The sequence below is a fragment of the Ostrinia nubilalis genome, chromosome 9, assembly GCF_963855985.1.
Source record: "Ostrinia nubilalis chromosome 9, ilOstNubi1.1, whole genome shotgun sequence".
Taxonomy (NCBI): Eukaryota; Metazoa; Arthropoda; class Insecta; order Lepidoptera; family Crambidae; genus Ostrinia; species Ostrinia nubilalis.
In genome coordinates, this window is record NC_087096.1 from 2,654,223 (window position 1) to 2,680,291 (window position 26,069).

Genomic DNA, 26,069 nt, shown 5'->3' on the forward strand with positions numbered 1-26,069 from the left:
TACCTACTCGGAAACCACCTTATCGTAGTAAAACTCATTAAACTCATTTAATTAAAATTGCAAGTTGGGCTTTTAAAAGGCTGTTTTGCACGTCCCAGTATTAAACCCTACCACTGCTTCCAGCTAATAAATTGTAATAAGATCTCTGGATCTCATAACATTTCACTAGATTTTTCTTTTATTAAACAATAACTACTTAATTATAAAATGCTCTCTTTAACGTATGCACTTCGTCTATAAAATTATAATTAATTTTGTGCTCTCCTCTGCTCTTTCGGTTGAAAGGTATAATAAAAGATATTATGGTATTTTTTACGATCAACGATGAAAAAGCCTTTCAATTAATTAAACTAGCTACCATCCTACCTACTTACCTCTAAAAGGCGAAAATTCTGTGCGTAAGCGTAAAAACGATAACAATATTAAATGTCGTGTTGTGATTTAATTTTTACAAACGAATATGTAGGCCACACGATTAACTAGTAGACAATTTAATCGATGATCTTTGTGTTTCTTTTTATTACATTTTTATTAGGAATCTAATTAGCTTTCGCCTATTACTTCGTCCGCGAGAATTTCAGCTTATTTTATTAACAATTTCATGGGTCTATCATGAAAAGAAAATTATAGTAAACCCACTCGTAACACAAGCACATTTGACTTACTGCGAGGAGCTAACGGTGCTATTAGTACATAGGTAATTTGTAATTTTTTTGCTCTATATTCAATACTCAGATTGATTTAAAACCCAAAAAAACTGGCTCAAAGTGAGGTTTAAATTTTATCTGACCCGCCTGGGAATCGAACCTAGGACCTCTGGATCGAGACAATCCAACTTTGTAAATAACTACTTAATAGCCAACAGAGGATTCAATTGTAATCAATACTGTTGTTCTACTTACTTATAATATGATGTAGCAACAATAATTATGAAACCGCAATGTTGGAATTGATTGTAATTTCCTGTAAATGTGCATAAAATTATGTACGATACGTACCTACCTACATAATATTATTATTATATTTATTATGATATTATAAGGTCAATATTTAAAAGTGCGTGAATTTTACGTATAAGGAAACTTAATTGAATAAATAAACAAAACACTCGTATAAAATGTTATATTTTTAAATCTTAAACTTAATTGAAATAAATAGTAATTAAAAACTCTCACACAAATAACACTAGTTAGCCCAATAAAAGTCTCTATCTAATATCACATCTTTGTACAAACAAAAACATTAAATTCATTTACTTATTCTATCTCGGAACATTTTTCTTAAAAATACAAATACAATCTTTACTAATCAATAATTGAATCCAGAGTTAAAACTTAACGAATTTGACTAACGTAGGGCTCAGTAGATTGCGCTTGTTCGTCCAAAACCAGATCTTTGCTATACCTCTGAAGAAGTTCCAGCGCCACCCCGTTGGTCCATCCAAAGCCATCCTGCACCACGTACTCTCCGCCACTACCCTCATGCCCAGGGTTTTCCGCGCTGTACTTCTCAAACATCTTCTGCCATGTAGAGTAACCAATATAATTTGCTCTTATCCACAACTTCGCCTGCTTTTTAGCCAGTTCCTCAGCCTCTAAATTTCCACTCGCATCCAAACCTCCTATCAAGATGCTCTGCAGCGGAGGCCACGCGTTAGGGTAGTCCCACTGCTCACCAGAGTATAATACTGATGCAGGTATGCCCCCCGGGAAGTTCATGCCACCAGATGCTAAAAGATATTTGACTAACTTCGCACCGTAGAAGGCACCATCGGCTTTTTCAATTGTACCAGCCCAAAGAGGAGTCGCACAGCTCGGGTAAAAATGCTTTCTCGGCGCTCTCGCTTGGGCGTCATAGTCGTACCAGACGCCATCTACCGGGTCCCACATGACGTTCTCAATGGCACTTCGCCAGTACTTGGCAAGACTCCACCATTTCTGTGCTTCGCGTCTGTCCTTCAGTCGGTTTCGAAAGTCACCGGCAAGTTCAAGTGCGTTGGCGAAAATAGCGTTCAAATCGACTGGCAATATACGAGTGGCATGCACGTCTGTCAGGTTTCCGATTATGTCGCCGGCAGTCACGAACCATCGGGAGGAAAAGTCCCATCCACTTTCAGCAGCGCTTTTCATTTCGTTGTAAAAATCCTCGCGTTCATCTTTAGGCAATTCTAAACCACTTCTGTAATCTTCGTAATATGATTCAGGGCGAGGACCTGTACCCGTTGGATCAGCAAAATATCTAAGTAGCACGTACTTTTTACCGTTCACTTTAACTGTCACTTTCTTCTTGTCCAACCAGTACTGCAATTCTTTCTCCACGGTGGGCAAATGCTGTTCTAACCAAGCTAGATCTCCAGTTGCGGTAAAGTAGCTGGCCACCATTGCAGCGAGAAGTGGTGGCTGGCTCCTGCCCAGATAGTAGATCCGACTTCCGTTTGGAATGTATCCCAGTTTCTCCACTAGATACAAAAGATTTTCTATCATGCCTTTAGCGGTCTGCGTCATATTGCTGATGAGAAGTCCTCGCACCACCCAAAATGAATCCCAGTAGTAAAGTTCCTTGAATCTTCCACCAGGAACTATGAAACCATTGGGTACATATAAAAAGCTGTATTTGTCAGGATTTTTTGCAACTGCAGGGTCAACTTTACGACCCAATTTTGCCCATATACCGATGACACTTTTAGCGAATTGTTTCAGCTTCGGATCAATGATTTGCTTGAGGAAGGGGGGGTCAGGGTCGAAGTCAGGCGGCATCCAGTGCATGAGTTCATCTCCCTCCGAAAAATGATTGTTTACGAAGTCCGTAAGTTGCTCTCGTGTCGGGTTTCTTTGGGTCTCTTGCATCAATCTCGTAAAATCTGCCAACGTTACATTTTCGTCTTGAACGAGTTTTAAGTCAACGAAGGTTTTCGAGTCAGGAAATACACGCGCGAGCTGAACTGTGTGCAGGAGTTCACCGGTGCAGAATATCGAGGAGTTGCAGGCAGGTGCTGTCGAGAACGCATGAGCATAAGCGCCCAACAGTCCCAGCACTGGATACAGAGGCACGCTGCGGAGTCGCCTTAACTTCAACATGTTTGTTTATCGAGATTTCCGACGCGTGGAGTAAACATAACATTCGCGCGCGAGCGGCGTGGCGCGGGCTCCGACGTCGCGGGGCGAGTGGCCGCGAGTCCGGTCGGCCGGTAGAGCACACATTGCGCGCCCTCAGTGTGTCAGCGAGCTAGCTCCGTGCTCCGCCTTTTTCCCATCGCTGATGCAACGCGGATAGATGACGACGAGCCCCCGCTTTCACTCCCGGCTTGCAGTCATTAGGCGCGCGAGACTGCGGCGCGCGCTCGCATACGGTACGAGACGCTCAAGGCCTTGGCCTACAACTCGCTAACTAGGTCGGTCTGAGACAAAACACGTGGCATTTCTTTGGCGACATGAGCTCTACTGACAATCTAATGTGAGGAATTCCGCTTCTCGGCAGCCAATAAATATTATTTCCTGGACACTCGCGACCAATCACAGCAAATGTTATTCTAATATGTGCACGAGCTAGCTCGTAGCGTAACGTTATCACTGCGTCACGCACGCTAAGCATCAGCTGATAGAGTCCAATGCCATGATCACACTGAATTAGATAACGCAATCCTATTCAATACTGCTAGAAAACTTACAAACCACGGAATGAGATTTTATTCTAGTGTTAACAAAATCCTTGATTTATCAGTCTGATTTTGAAAAGAGCTACTGGAACACTATTGCTGCTTTTATGATAAAATCTGTTTCTTTCATCTTCTGACTCCACACTACATTGTTGAGGAGAGTCCATAGTGCTTTACTTTAGGTTTACCTTTCAGCGTATATAATTTATTAATACTTAAAAATATCCTTAGATATTTTACACCATCAGTCAATTACCTATCCACTTAAGTTTTCCTTTTAACGAAGTTGACCAGTTTTTCTTGATGGCTACCTTTTACAGGTGATTTATGAAAGTTATCAATGTGACACACTTTTACTAACTTTTCGCAATTTTCTTTGAGACCAAACTGGGCAAGAAATTAGATGCACCATACATTGTTGCAAGTGTAGACTGAGCTAGGAGGTAATAAACCGGTTTATAGTTCCAAAATATTGGACTGTCCTATCGATGACATTGACAGTGGGGCGCCACCGTCAATACCGGATCGCTGGTTCCGATTTTTGCCATGTTGGAAACCATATAGTTGAACGATGGTAGCGCCCCCCTGTCATTGAGTTTGGCGGGACAGTTCAGCGTGGGTCATCTATATGTAATTGACAGTGATTGTGACATATTTGGTTATAAGCTAGCTCAAAAAGACAAATATTGTACTATGACCACAGAATATTAATAAGTATGACACAAATATGCAGTAGATACGCATTGTTATTGCTACCAAAGACAATTTGTTATTTTACCACTCAAAAGTCCAAAAAATCGAAAAAAGTTTGTTCGTCATTGTTTCGCTTCCCGCGAAAAACTCTACCTATTCTACTAAACTAATTAATATAGCATTAACTCACCGAGTTTTAATTGCAAACTGAATATTATCAGGAGTTTAATGATTTGCTATAGTAATTTAATAAACATCATGAATAAATATATCAATTCGTATAGTATTACTACTAAAAAACTAATTTAAATAATCTAGACAACAAACCAAAATCAAGTTCTCTCAAACCAGTCCATTTCAAGTTTTTAATGATCCGCCAATAAAACAACTTTTGACTAGTTTTTTTGATGATCGTAAAAAGCTGTTATCGAATTCGCGCTTGCAATTTATTATTTTTTATTCAAATCGCTTGAGTGAATTATTAATTATTTTTATTTCATGTAGCATGTTGTGTCAATGACCTAATCATGTGCGCTATTCTGTAGTGATTCCCATGACATAGTAGGTACGAGTAGGTAAGTATACGTTATTCGTTGAAAAATGGCTTTTTTCAGCACGTAGCAAGTACTTATTCCTTTTTCATGGAAAATCATATGTAGTAAAATTCATTAGTTAAGTAAGTCCTATCTAGGTTTCGAATCCAGTCCAGAGAATCTCATAACTACTTATTATGTATTGTGGTCTCATTTTCTTAGCAATCACTGTCGTCCGTACTCCACTAGGATAATCATCATCATCATCATCATTTTAGCCATAGGTCGTCCACTGCTGAACAAACGCCTCTCCCAATGATTTCCACAATGGCCTATTGGGCCAATACTAGGAAAATGAAGAGGTATTATTTTATTCTAAGGTGTCATACAAACTGTACGTTAATAGAAACAATGTTGAAATGAAACTGTTTTACGCGAATAAACTTTACATTACCTGATTTCATCATTCATTAGAAGATAACTGAATGATGTTAATAGTGCCTGAGTAAGTAATTAAAGTTATTCAGATAGGTATTAACTACTACGAGTTCATTTTGGGAAAATAAAACCGCTTGAAATTAACACACAGCCTTTTATTTACATCTAATAAGTACGTAAACTTTTATTATGTATAGCTGTCTATCTATCTATATAATACATAAAAATAATACTATGTATTTATATTATAATTAAAATACTTTAAAAATCACACTTAGGAGGGATGTGGTAACATTTGTTTATATATTCTAAACGTGGTGCTTAGTATTCTAATACCATATTTGTCTATAATTGATAATTGTAATTAAGTATACTTAAATAATTATGATGTCTCGAGTCCAACAATGTGTTAATTACAGCAAAAGCTATTTAATATAATAGTCCTTGTTATCTAGTATAACAAATTCTTTATAGCTGGCACAGATGGTAATACAACTTTATTTGTCTTTACTTTAAATATACCAACAGAAGAACTCATAAATATAAATCAAATAAATATCAAGTAGGTATCATAAAATCGTTATGCATTATCTTAAATCATGATAAATTTAAAAATCACTTTAAAAGATGTGCCATAGGAACGATAATCCTTATTTATAAAAATGCATGGTAACTTGTGCTATCAACCTAACCACAAAAGTAGTGATTTCATTAATCAAATCAAATTTAGATCCTATGTTACAATAATAGAGTGCGAAACCTAAGAAATGTGCAATTTTGTGGTAGCTTGACGTGCTCGCTCATTCACTCTAACTTTAGTTCTACAATTAAAATACGAGTAGAGAAAATCGTAAAATTGTGGATTACTTGTACTTATAAAACTATTTATTTTGTATGGAGTGTCTGGAAGTTGAATTTTCAGAAAAAAATATTTCTGTTCTTTTATTAACTTCTTTAGTACCTACTCTTAGTTATTTACGTACCAACACGGTTATTACATAAAAAACGTAAAACTTAGCTTGCCATTAAAGAAAAAAGAATACTTGTGAATATTAAAAGTAAATAAAATAATACCCTATTGTTTTCCTGCATTTTAAATTACAAAAGTAGTAACTTTAAATCTACTTATTTCATAAACATAAATATTGAAGTAGTATCATTGGTTATCAAACTATTTTTATAAGTTAATGTTATTTTATGCCAAGCTCTCGTTTACTATGTTCTAGATGACTTGTTTGTAAAATGTTAAATGAGTTGTGATCTAATCTTGCCATGAGCGTTTATCGCTGGATAAATAAGTTTGTATTACTTCCTTTGTCAAATGTAAAAACACGACTTTCAACCTTCATGAAAAGCCCTCCAAATCGGGAGTAACATTATTTGTTATTTAAATTTCTTCTGAGTTTGTTCATTATGTACTTCAAAGGTTTCTTGTTATGGCACTTCTTAACCTATTATTTGTGATTCACAACCAACTGAGAGGTAAAGAAAATAGCTATGTCTAAACGTTTTATCGATTGCTATTCATCTGACGACTCTACATTTCCGTGAATTGCCTATCTCCTACTTTCTTTTGTGTCTATTGTGTACACATTTTCCTTAGATTCGATTTCATGAGGTGTGGAGTAAGAGGTTGCATCAGTAGCAGTCATTTGTCTGCCATATTTGGTGAGGAACTCTAGGACAACTCCGTTCGACCAGCCGAAACCAAACTGCACGACGTACTCTCCGCCACCGCCAACCTTGCCAGGCTGTTCAGCATCATACTTCTCAAACATTTGCTTGTTTTCAACGAAACCTTTACGGCACGCCCTCACCCACGTTTGAGCGACATCAAAAGCCACCTTCTTCCCTTCTTCTGACCCCAAAGCCTCCAACGCGTTCACAACAATGCTCACTAGAGGCGGCCAGGCATTAGGGAAGTCCCATTGCTCCCCGCTCCTAATCAGCGACGATGGAACTCCTCCCGGGAAATCCAGACCGTGAGATTTTTCCAGATATTCAAGCACTCGAGCAGAATGCTTCACAACCAGTTTTTTATCGACTGCCCCCATCCACAGAGGCGCTACGTTGCTTGGATAAAAGTATTTTCGGTGCGTGCCGTGAACCATGTCGTAGTCGTACCATACTCCATCTTCTTCATTCCAAAATACAGCCTCTATATTACTGCGCCACTGCTGCGCAAGGTAAGCCCAGTGCGAGCCTCTTCGCGGCCTCTTCAGGATACCTTCGAAGTAAGCCATATTTTGTAGAGCATTAGCGAATATGGCATTCAAATCAACCGGAATTATATCTTGTGTGTGAATATTAGTGAGGTTGCCACCATTTTTCCCATCGTCTCCGATGAACCACCGTGACGAGAAATCCCATCCACTTTCCGCAGCACTCTTTAGATCAATATAGAACTCTTGTTTGCGTTCATCTGCAGTGTACCTGAGAGCTCCGTTGTAATCCTCACGGTACGACTCCGGGCGAGGCCCTTTGCTTGGGGCGTAGTACCTGAGCAGAGTGTGCGTTGAGTTTCCTTTGTCAAATGTAATAATCTGACTGTCAAGCCAATAGTTAAGCTCTTCTTGTAAGGCGTCGATGTTATCCTTCAAAAATTTGATATCCTTGGTTTCGCGGATGTATAGCGACATCATAGCCGACAACAGTGGAGGTTGACTCCTCTCCTGGTAATACCATCTACTGCCATTAGGTATGTGACCTACTTTCCTCAACAATTCAATTAGATTTTCGATCATTCCCCTTGCTGTCTCATTCATTCCACCGATAAGTAGACCCTCGATAATCCAGTACGTGTCCCAGTAGTAAATTTCCTTGAATCTACCTCCTGGTATGATGAAGCCGTTTGGCACTGGTATAAGACTGAACCTCTCGGGCTTTTCAAACACTGCTGACTTGATTCTCCGACCGAGAGTGGGCCAAATATTGTGAATATCCTTTGCATATTGTCTTAGTTCTTCATCTCGAATGCCCAGAAGGAATTTGGGATTATCTGAGAAGTCATTAGGAGTCCAGTCTTCGAGTTCTCCCTCGGAATCAAAGTTTGATTCGACGAATCTTTGGAGCTGTTCTTTAGTAGGATTATTGTTGGTTTCGTTTAGGAGTTGGTCGAATTCTTCTAATATTGTTTCAGGGTCTGCAAGCATGTGGAGGTCGACGAAGGTCTTGGAGTCCGGGAAGACACTGGAGGTCTGGACGTGATGGAGAAGTTCGCTGTCACAGTAGACCGGCTTCTCGCATGATGGGGGGAGGTCTTCAGCGAGGCAGCTCGCGGCGACTGCCGCTAGCAGCAGCAGTTGTATCATCTGAAAATGTAAAAGTACCTTTCTTAATTCCTTATCTCCAGTTCAGAGTTTTTCAGACCAATATGGGTGGTGTTTCGATTCGCAAAGCATCAAAATTCCATACGCACGTATAAATATTATGCACACTTCGCATCAGAAATCTATACGATATCAGCCTTAGTTGGTAAAAGAGCTAACAATATAATGTAATTACTATGTATAAATAAAGTCTCCAAATCTCGTTTCCCAATAAAGGCCATCTGGTATTACTTGCTGTTTCAAGCAACTAGATGTAGGCATATTTTTTTAACTGACAAGGCAAATAAATTGGCTGTATTCATATCAGTCTGGTAAGGCGAACTATTGTAAAAAAAGGTTTTTAACATTTTCAAAAATCGTTTTTCAATGTCACGCAATCAATATAAAATTAATTGACCCTGGCATGTCGCTAGAGATGGCATTTTAATAGTACGATCATTAGCGCTGCTCGAATAGCCAATTTTATTTGCTTTTCGGCGCCTTGACCTATTGTCCAGTATTTTTGCAAACTAGTCACTTTGGCCAGTTTGGCTGTGTTGTGCAAATACATACTAATGCTAATACATAAATTATTTTTTGTTGTTTACTTCTTTTTACACGTATGATATATTGAAACAACTATTTAAGGAACGAACTTGTTGATGAACTTATTAGATCCTTATATAATTTTGTTTTTGCACATTTATATCATTTCTCAAACTGTACTGTGGTCTGGTCACTCGGTTGACCTCGGTACGTTTTTACGTCCAAATGTTACAATGATAGAGCGTTTAATTTTTTATCGCCAACGGTCGATTCGCACAAAAAGTGATAGATGTTTCTTTAGCTTAATCAATTACCTACTGAGATTTTATTGTAATTCTCGTTATTGCCATAATAAATTGCTGAATTTTCAAACTTTTTGCACCATAAGTCATAGAGTACCACCTCTCCATGTGCAAAAATATTGGCAGTAGAGCCAATTTTTCTTGATCTTCCCCAAAACCCAAGTACCTACTTAGTATATAAGTTAGATGTGGATTACAAGCGAAGCCTACTTTTTGAAATCCTAAGTACTTAGTTACGCATACAAAATGTAGAGCATTACGCATATAAACCCCTTTTTCCGCATATGGCGGTCTTTGTGGGTTTTAGTGACCATCAGTTGCGGTTTCGGGTTTGAATCCAACAGGGGGCAAAACTTTGTGAGATTTTCATGAGCATTAAAGCCTTGGGCAGACATTGGTATATTTTATATTTAAGTTTTCCTTTAAAAACCTACAGTTTGAGGCTGGGCAATTTACAATTTACATTAATGTGATTGCTGGAACAGTTTTTAATCAATAAACAAGTTGTCAATATTGAAGAAGCTTGTAAGGAAAAAGTAACAACTAGGTAGGTATTGTATCTCATTCGGCCTTTGGATTAAATTTAATATCATGTTTAATCAATAAAACAGAGACAAACAAAATTAAGTACATAATTATTTTACAAGCACAGTTAAATTGAACAACGAGTCCAAAACTTCTTGTTTATAAGATTCTGAAACTAGTGATATTCGTGACCCATTTTTATTTTTACAGTGTGGCGTGTACCTAGACTATGCTTTAAAATATGTAGATAAAAATGTGCAATTAAAAGGCAATCAAATAACTGATATTCAGGCATTTACATGTGTTTGAAAAGGGACTTGTCTTCAATCAAACGTACCTACTAATTTATGCGGAGGAAATGCTTCTTTACATAACGAACTAATCATAGACTACGAAACAGGTAAAACAGGTCCCGTTGGTGTCAAACATCGCCCTGGTTTACTATTAATAAGAACGAAAGCGTTAATCTTTAGTTTTAAAGCTGATTAAGTACGTAACATGTGACATAATTGGTAAAGAATTGCTAAGCGCCGGCGCCGTCTCGCCGGATTTATTCCCACTCTAATTTATTTATAGAAACCAACAGCGATACATTGAAAATATTAGTTAAGATTTAGACTGATAGTATAGCCAATGACAGGCTTCCCTATTGTTAGAAAAAATATTAATAAAAACTAACTAATTAAAATACCTAACTAATATTTAGTTGGTTTTTCCACAATAGGTACGTAGACTCTGAATTATGAAAACTGTGCCTGTAGACGATTTATTAAGGTTTATTATCAATTCGTTTTATAATTAGCTATACCCGTGAATTCGCAATCGTGAAATAGTTTGAGATTTTTCCCGTTTTTTTTTTTTTTCAAAAAATTAATTAATCCCTCCTCACCTCATCATCAATAATGTTATAATAATGATAATCGCCTAATAGTCTTTCTCGATAAATGGACTCTCCAATACAAAATTATTTTTGCGATTAGAGACAGTAGTTCCTCGAGCTCGTTTAACAAACAAACTCTTCAGCTTTGATTTATCAATAAGGTTTGTTACTAAAGCGATTGTTAAAAGAGGAAAAGTCGGGCATGTAAGAGCTAGAGTCACCAATTTTGTTATAGGTTCATAAACGAGGATATAAACGTTTACCTAACGAAATAAATTACTATAATAACGAATTTTCATTTATTATTATAGGCACAGGACATAGGCAAATCTACCTAGCTGACAATTCTGCAAATTGGTATTAAATTGGTCGTGAAAAATAGATAATTTCCATAATAGTACTTACTTTGTCGGCCGTTTGGTGTAGTGGTTCAGAACGGACTACTATGCCGAGAGGTCCCGGGTTCGATTCCCGGCCGGGCAGAAATTGAAATGATGAATTTTAATTTCTGTGACGGGTCTGGGTGTTACTATGTATATTATGTATGTATTTAAAAAAAAAAAAGTATATAAGTAGTATATCCGTTAAGCTAGCACCCATAACACAAGCATTAAATTGCTTACTTTGGGGCTAGCTGGCGCTGTGTGAAATTGTCCAAAGATAAAAAAAAAAAAACCCATTGTGTTATCTCACTGAAAAGCATTTAAGCGATAATAATGAGAGCTTGCCTTATTTTAAATACAAAAAGTCCTTTTGCTAATCCTACCGTAACAAAACGTGACTTATTATCATACGTCAGAAGGAAAATTGGTAGGTACCTATTATATTTATATTAATTTCATAAAGTAATTTGTTGAGGAAACGAACGTCACTGATGACTTATAAGCAACACAATGATCCTAAGTATCCATTGTTTCACCGATTGATGATTTTATTGCTTTCATAACGATCTATGAATGAAACCTTAATGGTTTCTAACACTTAGGCCCAGAACAGACGGTGAAACGCAACTGCAACAAAACTGCAACTGCTAGTTACTTTTGAGTTGCATCTAACTTTCTGCCATAGCGTCCGTTGAGAGACCACATATGACGCGACCAGATTGAAACTTTCAGTTTCAGTTTCATTCATAAGAATCATCAGAAAGTTGCAGTTTCGTTGCAGTTGCGTTTCACCGTCTGTTCTGGGCCTTACTCATTTCAGATAGATAACGAAGTTAACTTTTAAAACGACCAAAAGTGACTCTAATACTTACATACCTAGTTCTTGCAACTCACGAAGGCGAGTGAGCTTTACTTGTGTGTGTACGTGTACATGCACATAACGATAGTGCAATGTCTACCAAAACTTTTAAAAACGACCTACATGCACATAACGTTAGTGCAATATATCTATCAAAACTTTTGAAAAATGAACAGCAGCGAGCCACCACACAAAGCTCACTCGCCTTCGTGAATTGCAACAACTATAACTTTTTATGAATACTGTTAACAACAAAAACAATCGGGCAAATCTGACCTCTGGTAGTCCACTGCATGTCATGCTTCTCAATTAATGCCAACGTCTTAAAAGAACTAATCAAAATAATTAAAATAGCGTACCTAACATTCATTGTAATTATACCTACGTATGGTATTTAATTTCAAAGCAATCGTGACTGAAATACGTAGCAAAACATTTGCAATTTTTTTTTAAAACAGCATGTCTTACTCTTAATTTTTTTTTGCATAAGCACTCATATTACAACTGCATTAAAGCTTATAATAGTGTAAGCTTGACATGCCATCGTTTGTACATAACGCCCCTATTCACAAACATTAGTATGAGGTCTCACAGTGCGCGTGGACGCACTGGGCGACACACGAACCAATCACAGAGCTGTATTCAACGCTGTGAGTTCGATTTGCTGTTTCATTTAAGCAAGCATCGTTTGTGAATACTGGCATAAGTGTTTCACAAGAATTTCGAGTAGACAGGTGCCCTTCAGTGGCTGATACCATATCTTATCTAGGCTGTTCACATTGCCTTACACATTGGTTTTCGAAGAAATAAAATAGATAAACCATATTACCGTAGAATACTTGTTTTTCCAAATAGAGTAAGTAGGTACCTAGTAGAGTCATAATTCGAAACATTATACCTATTTGGTAAAATGTTTTTCCTTACTTTTATAATCTTTATTTCCGATTGAAGATGATTGAAGTAATAAATTAAAATAAATTGTTGAACGAACATCAATCAATCAATAACTAAAATAAACGATATATACAGGAAATTAAGATTTAATTTTTTTAGAGGTTTAAGGAAAAGTCATGACTTAATTAACTAAATTAAAAAATATATTAAATGCATAGAATTAAGAGCTAAGTATGCGTCAACGTTATCGAGTAAGTATTTAATTAAAACGACATTATTAATCTGTTAATTAAAATGCAAAAAGCGCTCATTTTTCTAATCAACACGTGAGTGTGTGTATAATACCTACTTTTTTCATTTTAACTTCTACTTAAACAGGACGGATATTTATTCATTTATTGGGCTATCAACATGAGATACAGTACTAAACACAACAATAAACATTAAACCAATGGTCTCTAGCTAACTGCAAAGGTCTCTAATATTCACAAATAATTAACTATATTGAATAATATGTTAAAAAGACACTGAGGATAAAATTGATCTACAAATATGACATAATATGCATTTATGTTACGAGCTGTTTTGACCCCGCCTGGAATCGAACTGGGACATTCTATTAATATGCTCCTAGCATTATGCAATATGCACCTAGTCATCAAAGGCCGGTTGCTGGCACATATTCACAAGGACAGTGAGGCAAATCTTCAAGGCGGTTACTCGAATAGAAGCCCAGTGAGTCAAATAGGAAATAGGGCCATTTTCCGCGCGCGCGCACGTGACGTCACGTACGGCTCGCGACGTTTTAGGGTTGGGTAGGGCAGTTCTTATTTTGCTCACACAATGCAAAAGGGTCAAATGAAGAAACGTTTGCGCAATCATGTTAGTAATTCAGATTTAACCTATGTACACACGGCCACAGTGTTAACTATCCATTTCTGTTTTTGCTCTCGCTGTCATCAAATGGTGATTCTTTGTGATAGAACGAGACGACATGACCGGCAATGGGTAGTTAACACTGTTGCCGATAGTACTTATTGATGTTGATAGATTTAAATTGGAAAATGAAGAATCCACAGATTTAAAAAAATGCAATTCCACCCAATTTACTTGGTCAAAATACCATTCTCAAGTTCTGAAACAAGCGCTATCATTAGTAGATTTTCAATTTGGGACAATTAAAAGACTTATCTTTATTATTACTTTAGTGTCTTTTCATGATACGGTTCAACAATTTAGACTCTACATCTAACATTTTTAAATTGTAATCTAAAAAAATAGAAACATACGGAACTGCTCTACATTTTGTCCGCACTGTGTGGCCTCAACACGGATGGTAGGCTTCGATGAGTTCGAGTTCGAGTCGACGAGGAAAATGCGAATCGCTTTTTCTACAAGATTTGCGTGTCGAGATTTACCGACGATGAATGGGACAAATCCAAATTAATGTTTTTCTTTTACATTTGTCAACTTGTTCAAACAGTTTCAGCATGCGATTAAACTTAGGGATAATCTTATTAAATTAGTTAGTTTCATGTTATCTCTTTTAAACACGGTTTTTTTGATTCAGGAAAGTATGAGTATTCCCGAACAAAAGAATTCCCACTGTCCCTCCGGTAATTTAATCCAGAATAGGTTAGACTATCCTTAATCCTATTTAATTGCAATCCGGCAGACTATTACCGATTCGATTATTGTCAAAAGCAGATTAAATCTCACCTGTAGTTTTAGTATAAAATAATGTGAAAAACAAAAAAAAGATGTAACAAAACCAGATCACAAATATTTATTTTAAGTAGGTTCCAAACATATTTTCCCAAACTGAAAAAAAAAAGAATTAAAAAAGCTACTAACCTTAACAACTGCCGATGAATTTCAAATAAATTATTTCACAAAAACTTTCAATTGATTTCAGTAATTATTTATTGTACACCGTAGGAAGACTGTCCAACTTTACCACACAAGTTCATATTTATACTAACCACTAGTGCGAAAGCGTCAACACCACGTAACGTAGTTAGTCCACTCAACAGGGAAAATCTTTGACTATACAATACAATACTTTAATTTACCTACATTGTTTACTGCCTACTTGTGACAATAATAAAGGCTACGTGAAAATGCACTCGCATCCACTTATTGACGAAATCAACGAGGAATAAACCCTTAGAAGTTTATTACCTACTCGCAAATATGCATATAAATTGGCTAACTAACATTATTATTAGCGATTTTTATGTCCCAAGTGTTGGAAATAAATCTGTTATTTAATGCAATGTGATATTTAACTTTTTTTTTCAGACAGTTTACATTTTTCAACTATCCTGCAGATTCGAGGCTCTCTTACTTCAACTGGGTAGAGTGGTAAGTTACAGAAAATTTCAGGTGGTCTACTTACCGAACAGGTTACTTTAGATTGTGATAAAATGTAGTATTTTAGTTTTTTTTTGGAAATTGAATATTAGTTGGTGCTACGAGTATTATTGCATATTTTTCTTCATTAGCATCATAATTTCAGTTTACGAGTATTTCAGATGGATTCTTCGATAATATTTGTAAAAGATGTTTTCCAGTTCTAGTTAAGATAGAAATGATTAAAATTTAAATGCCTAACTTGTACAGGTGAGCACTTTTACCAGCACTGTGCACTTCACCCCTGAAACGTTTTCTTTCACGTGGTGTTAGAGTTTATTACTAGGGTAATCAATATCCCATTAATTTGCGATCAGATGTTAAAAAGGTAATTTATAGTTACCCATAAAACTGTAAAACAAAAGACTTTAAACAAATATAACGACCCGATAGAAATTGAAAAACAATAGAGTTTTATCGTCGTAATTTTCGTAGCGTCAATTCAGCACAATGAAATTATTCCCTGATGCGTGCGTAATTGTTTGAAGTCAGGTGACTTCCATATACTTCATTTACCTACGCACATAGTCCTGAAATATTAGAAAAATACATAGGAAGTTTTTAAATAAAGATGGAATCTTCGTACCTAGATCTGATAGAATTTCCCAAATACGCCTATTTCGATGGAAAGTTACACAGATGGAAAGTTTTTCAGTGGAAAATAGCCTAGCTATGAATGATGGGGGGGCCATCTATCCATCATCAAAAATAATCTCTCTCAAATGGTAGCGATCACGTTACCGAATGTTGTCATGCACATCAATGGTTGTTTGTGTGTCAAGAGAACATTATCAGGAGTGCCTGATTGTGCCCGAAGTGTCCGGAAAGTACCGCCATTATGATGATAGATAAATGTTATTGTTATCCTGCTTTTATCACATCTTGAACTGATAACGTTTCAATACGTTTATTTTAAAAAATGCGAATTGTTATGTTAAATACTCGTCAGATTATAAAGCTACGGCTACAATATGCGCAATTTCTTTTAATGAAGCGTAACAGATTGATTTGCCGTCCTATAACATGGCGTAAAGGACAGGTGACCAAATGCCTAATTAGTGCCAGTAAATGTATAATTTATGTATAGCATTTGATATCGATTCGTAATTATTTCGCTAACACATGTCGTTTCCGAGTAGCAGATAAATATCGCAATTTTATCGAATGTTTATTAGAAGAATTTTCTTCAGGTAAATGTAGAATGTTCTCATTTATTTAGTTTCCTTTGATTCATAATAGAGTCATAACTCTAGATCACTTTTATCAATATTTCTTCTGTACGTATGACCGCAGCCCAATGATCAAGCAACTATTATAATATTACAAATCGACAGTCAATAGGAATTTGCCCGACGTTTGTACTTATTCACGGAACAATTGCTGGACTGATTTGGATGAAACCCAGTAAGTAATGACGTGAGAAGTGAGCTTTCGATGACTGTAATCGGCTGTATGCGTGAAAAATATTTTCCTAAACGGAAATATTGAATTTTCCTTATTGGGGAAACATGATTTCCCTGATAGGTCCTCGGAATTGAGTTGCCCATTAAAATAAACCCTAGTTCAATAATTGTTATTCTATAAATAAATTATTGTTCTGCGGTAATAACAATCATGAAAAGAAATTATTTTACCAGTTGTTCTAGAATTAACAGCCATGTAGCCAAGGTTCCCTAGGCTACAGTTTGATCTTGTATAATAGGTAAATACTTAGGTGTATGTATTATAATGTAAAACTAGTTATTATGCGTGGCTTTTTGTGTGATATAGTAAAATCTTTCCTAGGATATTATGCAACGAACCTGTAAGCTTTTCTGCTTGGCTATGCGCCGCACTGATAGCAAGAAATCCATTTAATATACAGGGTGGAAACGTTAAGTGATCTCACTCGATTATTTCTAAACTATACAAGATATTGAAAAACTGGTTACTGATCCTGAAAGTGCTTCATGAGCTCTTTCAAACGGTACTAATAATAGGTTACAGAATAAACTGGATCTATCTGAAAATTCAATGTTTCCAGCTTCCATACTAAATGTATGACAGACACACAATATTAGAAGTGTAATTTTTTATTGATTAATAAACTCGTAAATTGTATTCTTATTTAAAATTATTATAGGAAAACATTGGTTTAAGGCTTTACTTGCTGTAATATTGTCAAGAGATGAGTGTCATGACTGTGATAGTACTAAATGTATGGAAGAAGGAAACATTGAATTTTTGGTTAGATCCAGTTTATTCTGTAACCTATTATTGATACCATTGGATAGAGCTTGTGAAGCACTTTTAGAATCAGTAATCAGTTTTACGATATCATGTGTAGTTTTTAAAATAATGTGACTTTACCAAATGTATGGAGGATGGAAACATTGAATTTTCGGATAGAACCTATTATTATTAATAGGTACCGTTTGATAGAGCTCATGAAGCACTTTCAGGATCAGTAACTATTATTTTGATATCTTGTATAGTTTAGAAATAATTGAGTGAGATCACTTATCGTTCCACCCTGTATAGGTACGCTAGTGTTTTTCCCGGGGGAGTTTTGTTTAGAGTCCTTTTTATGTAACGTAGGATTACTTACTTATTTGTTTACGTAGTTCTTAGAATAAATAATAATAAATAAATAATTTATTTCATAACAATGGGTATATTATTATTGTATTAGTGACCGTAGCGCCCTTATCAGCTGCCCTTAGCAAGCTAATGAGCCTGTATCAGGGAACAACGCTCTTCCATTAATTTAGTCATATAGTAGAGGATGTACAGTTATAAAATAATATTTTGAATACTATCAGGATAGATTCATTTTCAGGTGTTTTTGATCTGTGTTACTTAAAGTAAATGCTTGCGAGTGTTTCAAATCATTTATTTATTAATAAGTTAAGAATTTTCATGGCTCAATCAATTCAACATTCTTTTTGTTCTGAAAATACTTTACTTGTACCATAAACTTGCAATTTAAAAACATAAATTGAGAATGTTAGCACGTGCGCATTCGATCTTGTATTAAGATGAATCGATTTTGATGGTTCATTTTTAACACATTTTATTACTAATAACAACATACTTTTATAGTATAGTTTTATATTATTTTCAAGTTCAAGTCGTAAAATAGAGTTAATAATATTACTTTCTGTGTGGTTTGGTTGTGGTTTTACTGTGCTGTGTGGGGACGGCCGTAAAAGAATACTTTTCCCCACCGCCAACAGGAGGCGTGTCGTAAGAGGCGACAAACTCCTGTAGCACCGGACGGGCAGCAGCGTCTGCGTGCGAAACCAAGCAAAAAAACTGCGATCGCCAACCCGCCTGCCAAGCGTGGCGATTAGGGCAAAACCCTCCAAATGGTGGCAAAAACAAAAAAACGGCCCCTAGTCCCCGGCGGCCCCACTATCCCGGACCACGGTAGCGGTCACGGTAACGGTGGGGCAAGGGGTGCGAAGAATCCCCGGGGGATGCCAGGCTACCAACACCGACGACCTCTGGCCCTGGCAACCTATAACGCTCGCACACTGCGTACAGACGTGAAGCTAATGGAACTCGAGGAAGAGCTGAGCAGGTTACGGTGGGATATCGTAGGATTATGTGAAGTCCGAAGAGAGGGGGAGGACACCGTAATTCTTAAATCCGGAAACCTGCTCTATTTCCGGGAGGGCGACCAGCAGTCCCAGGGTGGTGTCGGGTTTATCGTCCACAAGTCCCTTGTCAACAACGTGGTCCAGATCGAGAGTGTTTCGGCGAGGGTAGTGTACCTGATACTCAGAATCACCAAACGGTATTCGTTGAAGGTCATACAGGTATACGCACCGACCACGGAACACCCCGACGACGAAGTGGAGACCATGTATGAGGATATTTCCAGAGCCATACATGGCTCCCGGTCCCATTTTACCGTTGTGATGGGGGACTTCAACGCGAAGCTAGGTAAACGAAGCGATAATGAGCCGAAAGTGGGGCAATTTGGGTACGGAGAGAGGAACGCACGTGGCCAACTGCTGGCTGGCTTTATGGAGAGGGAGGGCCTCTTTATGATGAACTCCTTCTTCAGAAAGCCAAAACAGCGAAAGTGGACATGGCTGCATCCCAATGGCGCTACAAAAAATGAGATAGACTTCATCTTGTCGACGAAGAAGCATATATTCAATGATGTCTCTGTGATCAATTCGGTCAAAACAGGAAGCGATCACCGAATGGTAAGAGGCACATTGAATATCAGACCCAAGCTCGAGAGATGTCGACTGATGAAGTCTACGCTCCGCCCAGCGCCCATCCAACTCCAAAACCCCGAAAGCTTTCAGCTCGAGTTGCAAAATCGTTTCGAATGCCTAGGAGACTGCGAAAATGTGGACAAATACAATGACAGGTTCGTGGAAATTGTCCAAACGACTGGGTCTAAGTTCTTTAAAACCCGTCGTTCAAAAGGAACCAAAAAGATCTCTGACCTCACCAATCAACTCATGGAAGAGAGACGGAACTTGGTTCTGCAGTCCTCTGAAGATGCTGCTCAGTATCGGCGCCTTAACAGACAGATCTCCAAGTCTTTGACTCGCGACCTACGCCAATTTAATACAGACCGTATTAAAGAGGCGATTGAGCGAAACAGGGGCTCTAAAGTGTTCGCAAGAGATCTGTCTGTTGGCCAAAGTCAACTGACCAAGCTGAAGACAGAGGATGGCAGAGCCATTTCGTCGGGGCCGGAGATATTGGAAGAGGTCGAGAAGTTCTACGGACAATTATACACGAGTGTACGTGCACCTGTCACAAATCTAGCCGAAGACCCAAGAGCTAGACTGACCCGACACTATACCGAAGATATCCCGGACGTCAGTCTGTACGAGATTAGAATGGCTCTCAAACAGCTGAAGAACAACAAGGCACCGGGTGATGATGGAATCACGGCTGAGCTTTTGAAGGCAGGCGGAACGCCGGTACTGAGGGCTCTTCAGAAGCTGTTCAATTCCGTCATCCTCGAAGGAAAAACGCCTACGACATGGCACAGAAGTGTGGTGGTACTCTTCTTCAAAAAAGGTGACAAAACCTTATTGAAGAATTATAGACCCATCTCACTTCTGAGCCATGTCTACAAGCTGTTTTCAAGAGTCATTACGAATCGTCTCGCTCGCAGGCTCGACGACTTCCAGCCTCCCGAACAAGCCGGTTTCCGAAAAGGCTTTAGTACCATAGACCACATACATACGCTAAGGCAGATTATACAGAAGACCGAGGAGTATAATCAACCACTTTGCCTGGCGTTTGTGGATTATGAAAAAGCCTTCGATTCGGTCGAGACCTGGGCAGTGCTACAGTCTCTCCAAAGGTGCCAAATTGACTATCGATATATCGAAGTGTTGAGGGGTTTGTACAAAAACGCCACAATGTCGGTCCGCCTCCAGGATCGGGATTCGAAACCTATCCAGTTGCAGCGAGGGGTAAGACAGGGAGACGTCATATCTCCAAAACTGTTTACCACCGCCCTGGAAGATGTCTTCAAGCTTCTGGACTGGAACGGATTTGGCATAAATATCAACGGCGAGTACATCACCCACCTTCGATTCGCGGACGATATCGTAGTCATGGCTGAGACCTTGGAGGATCTAGGCACAATGCTCGATGGCCTCAGTAGAGCCTCTCAACAAGTGGGCCTCAGAATGAACATGGACAAGACAAAAATCATGTCTAATGTCCGTGTTGCACCCACTCCTCTGAAGGTTGGAGACTCTACACTCGAAGTTGTCGACAATTATGTATACCTGGGACAAACAGTCCAGTTAGGTAGGTCCAACTTCGAGAAAGAGGTCAATCGTCGAATCCAACTCGGATGGGCAGCGTTCGGGAAGCTTCGCCATATACTCATGTCCGAAATACCGCAGTGTCTCAAGACGAAAGTCTTCGAGCAGTGTGTGTTGCCAGTGTTGACATATGGATCCGAAACGTGGTCGCTTACTATGGGCCTCATAAGAAGGCTCAAGGTCACCCAAAGGGCGATGGAGCGGGCTATGCTCGGAGTTTCCCTGCGTGATCGAATCAGAAATGAGGAGATCCGTAGGAGAACCAAAGTAACCGACATAGCTCGCAGAATTGCTAAAATCAAGTGGCAGTGGGCGGGGCACATAGCTCGTAGAGACGATGGCCGTTGGGGCAGGAAAGTTCTCGAGTGGCGACCACGGGCTGGAAAACGTAGCGTGGGCAGGCCTCCTACTAGGTGGACCGACGATCTGGTAAAGGTCGCGGGAAGAGCCTGGATGCGGGCAGCGCAGGACCGTTCATTGTGGAAAACCTTGGGGGAGGCCTTTGTCCAGCAGTGGACGTCATTTGGCTGAAACGAACGAACGAATATTACTTTCATTCTTTAATAAAGTTTCTGAGTTGTTTATTACTTTCGAATCGATTGCAATGCAAACGTTATAGTACCTACAACTAATTTACCAATCAAATCTCTTTTCTTACAATGTACTAAAAAACTACATTCCCTCAAAATATTATGTTTTACAATTATTTATAAGCAGAACGAATGTAACCCCTAAATTTCTAGATCATAAATGAAGGTAACGAGACAAGTTATAGGTATGTTACAAATAGTTTGCTGTTTCCCTCATTTCCAGGCTTCCGGCGACTGGGACCGGAATTAACTTGGACCGCGGTCCCAGTCACCGGATCCGTAAAAATTAAATAATTATCCTCCGGCGATCGACCACTCATAGATAACTTAAGAAAATATTATTCAAGCCAAAATCGGTACAGTACTACTAAAATTCATGAGTTGGTCCTAGTCGCCGGAAGAAAAATAATTATTTTTTACGGATCCGGCGATTGGGACCGCGGTCCTAGTTAATTGCGGTCCCAGTCAACGGAATCCTCCTATTTCCTATCATGCAGGTTGATCGACAACCCAATCGATTAACCTCTAACCAATTTGCGGTTTGCCAATCTATTGACACTTGTTTGGGATCCGGTTTAAGTTATTTATGCCTATATTTAACCTACCTCCAGTGGGTACTTTCAAAATCAAACTCTCATAGATCTTAGTACCTATAAAGTGCTTCAACGGGACTATTCCCAGCACGTCTACTGTTGTTGATGTAGCCAGGCTGTTACAGTTGATCCACCAACTAAAACACAGCTAGTAAAGGCCTTTTTTGATGGTTGGAGAGAAAGTTAAACTGTCATTGGGCGCGCAACGAAATAACCCAAAGAACATAGGAAAAGTTTGCATTCCTTCTGGTGAAAAGGGGTTGAGTTGAGAAGCTACGTCGTCAGATGTCCTGAATATGGTTGTGGTATGTGTAATTTTACTAAACTATTATTTATTACCCTTACTCAGGGCAGTTTATTCTTCAAAATGCAGTTTATTCTAGATCTGATACGTTAGTTAACATTAAATTTACAATACAGGGAAACAGGACATAGACGTACCTAGGTTGGTAAATCGTGCGTTAGGATGAAATGTCAAGGGTAAGCCATCAGTCCTCCCAGTAACATTTTATTGAGGTTTACGACGCGGATTTTATGCAAAACTATTTATTAAAATACAAGTTTATGACTCTATAACTCTATCATATCATCTACATAAACGAAAATATTGGACTGAATTTAAATGATGCTAAGTGACATTGATTTATAAATAATGATATTTCTATTGCTTTTAAAATAGCTCTGACAATTATTTCGCGCATACGTGGTCATTTTCAAGACAAAAATAACTTTGTACAGACAGCACGTCACACTATAAATTTTTCCAAAATAGTATTTATTGCAACTGCTTAAGAAACAGTGTTTAGCTTCATTTTCTGTCGTCTCTACATACTACAAGCGCATAGCGCACTGCAAAATAATGTCATTATGTGCAACGTGAATAAGTCATTTAGCCAGCGATTCTTACGGTTGTCATTTTGTTGATAAGCGATTCGTCGTGTAATGCCGGCAATTTAATCCCCGCACACTCGTCTTAGAAAAAAACAACGGCCAGACCAACCTATCAAAAAACAAATAAAGGTCCTTCTATGGAGAGGATAAGAAATCTTTTTTTTTATCCACAACGAGGAAGCTCTTGGCGTATCTCACCTGATGGTAAGTGATGATCAGGCCGAAGGTGGAAGCGAGCTTCACCCGGAATCCTCATTCCTCAACCACAGAAGAACTGGCTATCTTACCTCTAACTGCAGGAACACAACATGCTGTTAACATTGTTGTTATGGCGACAGACTTAGGTAAGATGGTGGTAGCTAGCTAGGCGGACTTAGAACAAGCCCTACAACCAACCAATCCGAACAGAAAAATCTACCCCCACTGGGAATCGAATCCGGAACCTCTGCGTCTGAAGCAGGTGGTCTTACCACTAGACCACAGAGGAGGTTGAAACGGTTCTTGATTAAAGGATGATTAAAACTCAAACTACGGTAATCTTTACAATATAATCAAAATTAAAAATCTGCCTGAATGTAATCTTATTAAGAAGTGTCTTTACTCATGCGCGTGTGTAGGAAAAACAAAATTGCAAGTATGATTTCAGATTAATCTTATAAGTAGTAATCTATCATTCATTCTGTTATTATGAACTAACTGTTTACTTTAAACTATGGTCAGTGTTGTCTACGTGAATTAACTCATTAAGATTAGGTACCTATCCTCAACCGCAAAAGTAGGAGTATCACATACGAAATACATTGTTATTGTTATAATTCCCATGCTGAATCATTCAATACAAACTAAAGAATCCTATTCTATTGACGAACAAGCGAGCCCCCAAGCTATTTTCCTACTTATACTTATTATATTATATCTCTTCGTATTGCATTACGGAAAGACATACCTACAAGCCACCTAATAATGATTTTATCCTTATTTTCATAGATAACTATTATTATTATTTTAATCATCATCATTTCATCTGGTCTGGCTACTACAACACGTACTGAGCTGAGACTTCGGCAACCATGTCGAATAAAATATAACAGACAATTCTGTATCAGAGGTAGTTTGTTATTTGTTGTAGCATTATTGTTTGTCCTTGTAACCAATTGTTTAAAAGTTATTTATTTAGAAATTAATTGTAGAGTATGGTATTCTTTACCTGTCAACATTTAGAACAAACAAAAGTTAGAACAAATATTTAAAGGTCTTTTTAATCTCTCTTTAAGACCGCTGTAGCAAAATCTGTTCCTGAATTAACTTGCTTTTATTTATCTTGGTCTAGTCTTACATGCCCTTGCCTACAGCTTCCTTGACAACTAGTTATAAGACATGAGCCTAATAGGTGTTCATCACAAGATTAACGTTATTATAACTTGTGTTTCTACATTAACTTGCAATCTGCGGCGAGACACGTTTTTGTTAAAATTGACTGCTTCAGTTACCACAACATCCGGTAGTAATGTTATTTTGTTAATTAATTATTCTCTGACTCTATAATTAGTATTCTTTGTGTTGAATTTAGCTTCTTGTTACATAGGTTACGCGATATGTAATGTAACAATAGAGTCCAGACATACCTAGGTAAATTCGGGACTTAATACTATTCTGTATGCCCAATTATGTGCTAAATATGTACTATGAAAGCAACTGGTTTGATTCTCAACTTAGACAAACACTCCAAGCATAAAGCCAAGTCAGTTAAATTGAATAACCGATAAAGAAGGCCTCCTTAACTCCGATAAATTGTAATAGATACCTACAGTGTATTTTTATGTGTGTAATCTGTGAGTGACCTATCTTGATAATAAATAAGATATAAGGAATAGAGATATTTCACCTGAAACCTGTCAACGACAGGTGACTTCAAAATTATTCAGTTGTTGTTACTACTTAATACTAAGACATGAATTGATTACTTAACTATTTTTTCATTAGTAGTGTACTTAGCTGTTATTAGTTCAATTGAGTCTTATACCGGTTTGGACGAATTTTGATCGCCGCTATGTTACATTTCGCTTCTCAGTCCTGCATTAGAGTATTAGGTAGTAAAATTAATTTTAAGTAGGTGCATATTATATTTTTTGTTGACGATAGGTATGAATGTCTCTTTCATTTAGACTAAGGTAATGTTTTATCTAAAAAGTATAAAATGTATCTTAAATTAAAGGTGATAATGGAGTGTCCTTTAAATGCATTTGGCCTTTTTTACTTCCTAAAAATTAAATCAGCAACCGATAACGTGTCAAAATTGTTGGGATTCGATTTCATTAAATTTTATTAAAACTAAGGAATGGATTTATATTCTACAATGAAGTCGTGTTCATAATCTGATACTTACATTATTAGATTAGGTACTTAGATAAAAATACGAGTGCGATGATAGACCACCGAGTATACCATCAAGTGTCAGATTCAAAAACTGTACTGCCTTACCGTTTTCATAACGATTTTGATATACCTACAAACGTAATTACCTGCTTATTTACATGAAATATCGATTTACCAATGAAAAAATCGAATCCTTACCTTAATTAGTTCACCTTAGCACCTCTTTAGCGTCCAAAACTTTTCTTATCCACTTCTAAATTCTTTGAAGTCTTCGTTCGCACTTTTAACTTTGTTATTTTGTTCAAAAAGTTGTTATTTCGAACAGTTTCTCGATGTATCGGATCGATTATCGTGACATTGTGCGTCGACGTGCGCCTCTCACCGGCGCAAGCGCTACTC

General features: G+C 37.7%; 1 protein-coding gene across 1 annotated transcript; it reads right to left on the reverse strand.

Annotated features, from left to right (window-relative positions):
• Positions 1 to 1,107: 1,107 nt before the first annotated feature.
• On the reverse strand, positions 1,108 to 26,069 carry LOC135074796 (uncharacterized). Its single transcript, XM_063969177.1, has 3 exons — positions 25,869 to 26,069; positions 6,879 to 8,630; positions 1,108 to 3,080 (listed from the first exon to the last, which is right to left on the reverse strand). The coding sequence occupies exons 2-3, from the start codon at positions 8,628 to 8,630 to the stop codon at positions 1,335 to 1,337; spliced, it is 3,498 nt and encodes a 1,165-aa protein (XP_063825247.1). The 5' UTR covers positions 25,869 to 26,069; the 3' UTR covers positions 1,108 to 1,334.

Excerpts from the sequence above, each read along its gene's own strand:
- LOC135074796 (XM_063969177.1), bottom strand. The coding sequence starts at position 8,630 with ATGATACAACTGCTGCTGCTAGCGGCAGTCGCCGCGAGCTGCCTCGCT. Across the intron at positions 3,081-6,878 it reads ACACAAAAGAAAGTAGGAGA|AACATGTTGAAGTTAAGGCG; the intron begins TAGGCAATTCAC and ends TCTCGATAAACA.